Source organism: Colobus angolensis, unplaced genomic scaffold, assembly GCF_000951035.1.
Source record: "Colobus angolensis palliatus isolate OR3802 unplaced genomic scaffold, Cang.pa_1.0 Scaffold99, whole genome shotgun sequence".
Lineage (NCBI taxonomy): Eukaryota > Metazoa > Chordata > Mammalia > Primates > Cercopithecidae > Colobus > Colobus angolensis.
In genome coordinates, this window is record NW_012123931.1 from 2,633,671 (window position 1) to 2,639,463 (window position 5,793).

The 5,793-nt window shown below is 43.0% G+C and overlaps 1 protein-coding gene across 4 annotated transcripts in view; it reads left to right on the top strand.

The window, feature by feature from the left end:
* Positions 1–5,793, top strand: part of SIN3A (SIN3 transcription regulator family member A) — a 96,808-nt gene that overhangs the window by 60,823 nt on the left and 30,192 nt on the right. For all 4 annotated transcript variants that reach the window (XM_011932857.1, XM_011932858.1, XM_011932855.1 and 1 more), the window contains 3 exons: positions 2,776–2,894; positions 3,741–3,951; positions 4,508–4,624. In XM_011932857.1, the coding sequence (XP_011788247.1) occupies positions 2,776–2,894; positions 3,741–3,951; positions 4,508–4,624 (447 nt within the window). The remainder of the gene's footprint in view (positions 1–2,775; positions 2,895–3,740; positions 3,952–4,507; positions 4,625–5,793) is intronic.

Below are 5,793 nucleotides of genomic sequence, written 5' to 3' on the forward strand. Positions count from 1 at the left end.
TTTTTGTATTTTTTAGTAGAGACGGGGTTTCACCGTGTCAGCCAGGATGGCCTTGATCTCCTGACCTCGTGATCCGCCCATCTCGGTCTCCCAAAGTGCTGGGATTACAGGCTTGAGCCACCGCGCCCGGCCTTTGTATGTTTAGTAGAGACAGGGTTTCACTATATTGGCTGGGCTGTCTGGAACTCCTGACCTTAGGTGATCTGCCTGCCTTGGCCTCCCAAAGTGTTGGGTTTACAGGCGCGAGTCACTGCACCCAGTCCTTTAATAGCATTTTCTTAGTACTTTTTCTTAAACATATATACTGTATCTAGATGAAATGTCTGGAATTTGGTTTAAAATGCAGTGGTAGGAGAAATGAGTATAGATGAAACAAAATATACTATAGATCATTGAGGTTAGGGTTGAGTACATAGGTTTGTTATATTTCTGTCTACTTTTGTGTATGTTTAAAAGCTAATAAAAAGTAAAGGTAAATAGGGTATACAGTATAACAGGCACAGTGCTCTTTTATCTTTAGCTTTAAAGTCTAGATTCTATATAGTGTCTACTGATGAATAGTTAACGAAAAGCATACGGAAGTCTGGAGCAGGGGTTGCTGGTAAGCCACTTGGTTTGGTGGCAGTCTGTGGTCTTCACCAAAGGAATTACAGTGCTAAATATTTACTTTGGAACTGAAGCCCCAGACTGGTAATCTGGCTAGGCTAGTTTTGCTTTGTCTATGCCATTGATCATTTTTGGGTTTTTGGTATTAAGATGCTCAATACTGTAAATAGAGGAAGAAAAAAGACCAGATCAGAGGACAGAAGTATCTTAAGAGAGCATTATTCCAGATTGCCAGAGTTTAAAACAGTCTTGGCAAAGATTCTTGCTGTAAACATGTGTTAAGAGAGGCAACAGGCTGGGCACAGTGGCTCACGCCTGTAATCCCAGCATTTCGGGAGGCCGAGGTTGGTGGATCACCTGATGTCAAGAGTTTAAGACCAGCCTGGCCAACATGGTGAAAACGCCTCTCTACTAAAAATACAAAAAAAAAATTAGCTGGGCATTGTGGCAGACGCCTATAATCCCAGCTACTCAGGAGGCTGAGGAAGGAGAATTGCTTGAACCTGGGAGGCGGAGGTTGCAGTGAGCTGAGATCACGCCATTGCACACCAGCCCGGGCAACAATAGTGAAACTCCATCTCAAAAAAAAAAAAGAGGCAACAAAAGCCGGGGTAATTCTGATATGGTCTGGAGAATCAAGCATATGAGAAGGTATACTCCGAGATCTCATTTTAAAAATTGTTACTACGGTAATTTTTTTTTTTTTCTTTTCTTTTTTTTAAGATGGAGTTTCACTCTTATTGCCTGGGCTGGAGTACAGTGGCGTGATCTCGGCTCACTGCAACCTCTGTCTCCTGGGTTCAAACGATTCTCCTGCCTCGGCCTCCCGAGTCGCTGGGACGATAGGCACCCGCCACCACGCCTAGCTAATTTTTTTTTTCTTTTTAAGTAGAATGGCGTTTCATTATGTTGGCCAGGCTGGTCTCGAACTCCTGACCTCAGGTGATCCACCCTCCTCAGCCTCCTAAAGTGCTGGGATTATAGGCGTGAGCCACTGCGCCCAGCTGGAAAATTTTGAACATGCGTAAAGAGAAAAGTAAAATGATTCCTCACGTACCTACCGTCCAGCTTTAGCAGTTCCCAATCCTAGCCGACGTGTTTGTTTCATATATATTCCCACCCATCCCAGTTTATTTGGAGACAAATCGCAGATATATTATTTCATCCATGCATATTTTAGTAAGTTTCTTTTAAAAATGACTCCTTTTTGTGGCCAGGTACGGTGCCTCATGCCTATAATCCCAGCACTTTGGGAGGTGAAGATGGGTGGATCACTTACGGTCAGGAGTTTGAGACTACCTTGGCCAATATGGTGAAACCTCGTCTCTACTAAAAATACAAAAATTAGCTGGATGTAGCAGCACATGCCTGTAATCCCAGCTACTTGGGAGGCTGAGGCAGGAGAATTGGTTGAACCCAGGGGGCAGAGGTAACAGTGAGCTGAGATCGCACCACTGCACTTCAGCCTGAGCAACAGAGCTGCACTGTGTTTAAAAAACAAAACCAAAAAAAAACTCCTTTTTGCAAACATAATCATTGTCACATCTAAAAAAACTAACATTGATTACTTAGCATCATAAAATATCAGTTCAAATTTCCCATTTTTATTTTATTTTTTTACTTATAAGACAGAGTCTTGCTCTGTCACCCACGCTGGAGTACAGTGGCGTTATCCCAGCTCACTGCAACCTCTGCCTCCCGGGTTCAAGTGATTCTCATGTTTCACTCAGCCACCTGAGTACCTGGAATTAGAGGCATGTGCCATCATGCCTGGCTAATTTTTGTATTTTTAGTAGTGACAGGGTTTCAGCATGTTGTCCAGTCTGGTCTCGAAGTCCTGGCCTCCAGTGATTCACCCACCTTGGCCTCTCAAAGCACTGGGATTATAGGCATGGGCCACCACGCCCAGCCACAGATTTCCCCAATTTTTAAAAACAAATGACAGGACAGCCTGGGCAATATATGACCTCATCTCTACAAAAAATTTAGAAATTAGCCAGGCATGGTGGCTCACACCTGTAGTCCCAGTTCCTTGGGAGGTTGAGGGTAGGAGGCTGCAGTGAGCTGAGATTACACCACTGTACTCCTTCCTGGGCGACAGAGCAAGGCCCTTTTCAATTCCCCACTTTAAGAAAAACAAAAACTTTTTCTTCCTGTTGTCTCCATAAGGTCCGAAAGGCTCTTCGGAGTGCAGAAGCCTATGAAAATTTCCTGCGCTGTCTTGTTATTTTTAACCAGGAGGTGATCTCTCGTGCTGAGCTTGTGCAACTAGTCTCTCCTTTCCTGGGGTAAGTGAAGTGAGGGGCTCAGCCCTGATTCATGATATGGAGGCCAGGTAATATTTGATTTGTGAGAGTATGTGATAGGCAAAGTTAATTTACTTGAGATAGGTCAGTTGACTCAAATGTGAGTGCCAAAAGAGTCCTGAGAAGTCTTCTAGTCCAGCTCTAGAGATGAGAAAATAGCGAGGGCATTAAGTATTTATTGACTAATGGCCAAGACTAGTGGTTTCCTGATCTTCTGACCAGTGCTGGATGTTTATCAAGAAAAATCTCTCCCAGAGTTCTGGAATTTTTTAAAAAATTATTATCATTATTATTATTATTATTATTATTTTTTTTTTTTTTTGAGACGAAGTCTCACTATGTTGCCCAAGCTGCTCTCAAACTCCTGGCCTCAAGCAATTCTCCTACCTCCGCCTCCCAAGTAGCTGGGACTACAAGCACTGCCACCGCGCCCCGCTAATTTTTTGTATTTTTAGTAGAGACGGGGTTTCACCATGTTAGCCAGGATGATCTTGATCTGACCTCGTGATCCGCCCGCCTCGGCCTCCCAAATTGCTGGGATTATAGACATGAGCCACTGCACCTGGCCTAAAGCAATATTCTTGATCAAAAGAATGGTTTGTTATTTTGTCTGGTTTCGGTACAACTCTTTTATCACCACTTTAACTGATCTGAGAGTATTTTATTAGAAAAAGGGGAACCAAATGCTCAGAAGCAGTTCTTTTTAGGCAGGAAATAATTTGTCCCTGGTAGCAGATTTCTGATCCAAAACCAGATGGTAGTAGTCATACCTCAGGATAACTGCATCATGCCCCTAATTGCTTGTCACTTTTTGGTTTGATTCTTCAGGAAATTCCCTGAGTTGTTTAATTGGTTTAAAAACTTTCTGGGCTATAAGGAGTCTGTACATCTGGAAACTTATCCAAAGGAACGAGCCACAGAGGGCATTGCTATGGAGATAGATTATGCTTCTTGTAAACGATTGGGCTCCAGCTATCGAGCCTTACCAAAGAGTTACCAGCAGCCCAAGTGTACAGGAAGGACTCCTCTCTGTAAAGAGGTAAGGCCTTCCCTAGCAACGATCAGCCCTGGGTCCTCAGCTTTTTCCGGAAGGGAGTGGTGGTACCAAGGATTGAGAATTTATATGAATAATGAAATTAAGAACCCTTTTAGTCCTTTTTTTAAAAAAAATGTTTTCTACTTTTTTGTTTGTTTTTGAGACAGGATTTCGTTTTGTCACCCAGGCTGGAGTGCTCATAGCGCCTCAACCTACTGGGCTCAAATGATTCTCCCAAGTACCTGGGACTTACACATGCCTTCACACCCAGCTAAAAATATAAAAATAGAAGTTTTTAGTTTTGTAAACATGGGGTCACTCCTCCTGCGCTGAAGTGATCTTCCTGCTTCATCCTCCCAAAGCACTGGAATTATATTTCCACTTATATTCAGAACACTTTTCTTACTAATACCTTTTTGTAAACTTGCTAAAGGTGAAATTTGTGAAGTAATGTTAGTTGCCTATTTCTCCGCTAGAGTTTTGTCTTTTTATTGAGAATGCTTAATCACCAGAAAGCTGTTTTAGGCTTTTGTTTCAGTCTCTCTTCTTCTACCCAAAGGTTTTAAATGATACCTGGGTTTCCTTCCCTTCGTGGTCTGAGGACTCCACCTTTGTGAGTTCCAAGAAGACTCAATATGAAGAACATATTTATCGTTGTGAAGATGAGCGCTTTGAGGTACAAGCTTCTTTGGCATTTGAAGTTGGGGGATATGGGAGATGCTCAGGGAAAGACTGTCTTAATACCTGTCTCTGAGGGGTATTAAGATGGAAGAGCCAGAGGCTCACATTCTTCTGTGATAAATGCTTGTTGTGGTACTTTCCATGCTTTGTACATTGGTCAAATATATTAGTACATGTTTTATGGCAAATGTGACTTATCTAGGCCACTTTAGCTAGCCCTTTTAACTGAAATTGTCCATTGATGACTGAATAATAGTTCTTTTGATTTTGCATGGCATTTTAAGATTATTGTGTTTTACATGGTGAAGAAAATCAGTATCCTAAGGTTTATAGTACTTTCTTGAAACTGTTTTTAAATTATTTAAGATCTGTATGTATCATTACCCTTAGCAAGTATCTTGCCATGGTTAGTAAACCAGCTCTGTTACGAGAACTGGAATTTTTCTTTCATGTTTCTGGTATTGATTGCTTTGTTTTGTTTTGTTTTGTTTTTTTGAGACAGGGTCTCATTCTGTTGCCCAAGCTGCAGTGCAGTGGCACAATCACAGTTCATTGCAGCCTCAACCTTCCAGGCTCAAGTGTGACCCTCCCACTCAGACCCCCACCCCTACCCACCACCAAGTTGCTGGGACTACAGGCATGTACTACCATGCCTGGCTAATTTTTTTTTTTTTTTTAACTTTAAATTCTGGGATACATGTGCAGAACGTGCAGGTTTGTTACATAGATATACATGTGCCATGGGGGTTGCTGCACCTATCAACTCGTCATCTGGGTTTTAAGCCCCACATGCATTATGTATTTGTCCTAATGCTCTCCCTCCCCTTGCCTCCCACCCCCTGCGGCTAATTTTTTGTTTTTTATAGAGACAGTGTTTTACTACATTACCCAGGCTGGTCTCAAACTCTTGGGCCCCAAGTGATCATCCCATCCTGGCCTCCCAAAGTGCTGGGATTACAGACCTGAGCCACCATACCTGGCCTGATTGGCTCCTTTTGCAAGCCCCGCCTCCCAGGTTTACGCCATTCTCCTGCCTCCCCCTCCCAAGTAGCTGGGACTACAGGCGCCTGCCTCGTCACCCGGCTAGTTTTTTGCATTCTTTAGTAGAGATGGGGTTTCACCTTATTAGCCAGGATGGTCTCGATCTCGACCTTGTGATCCGCC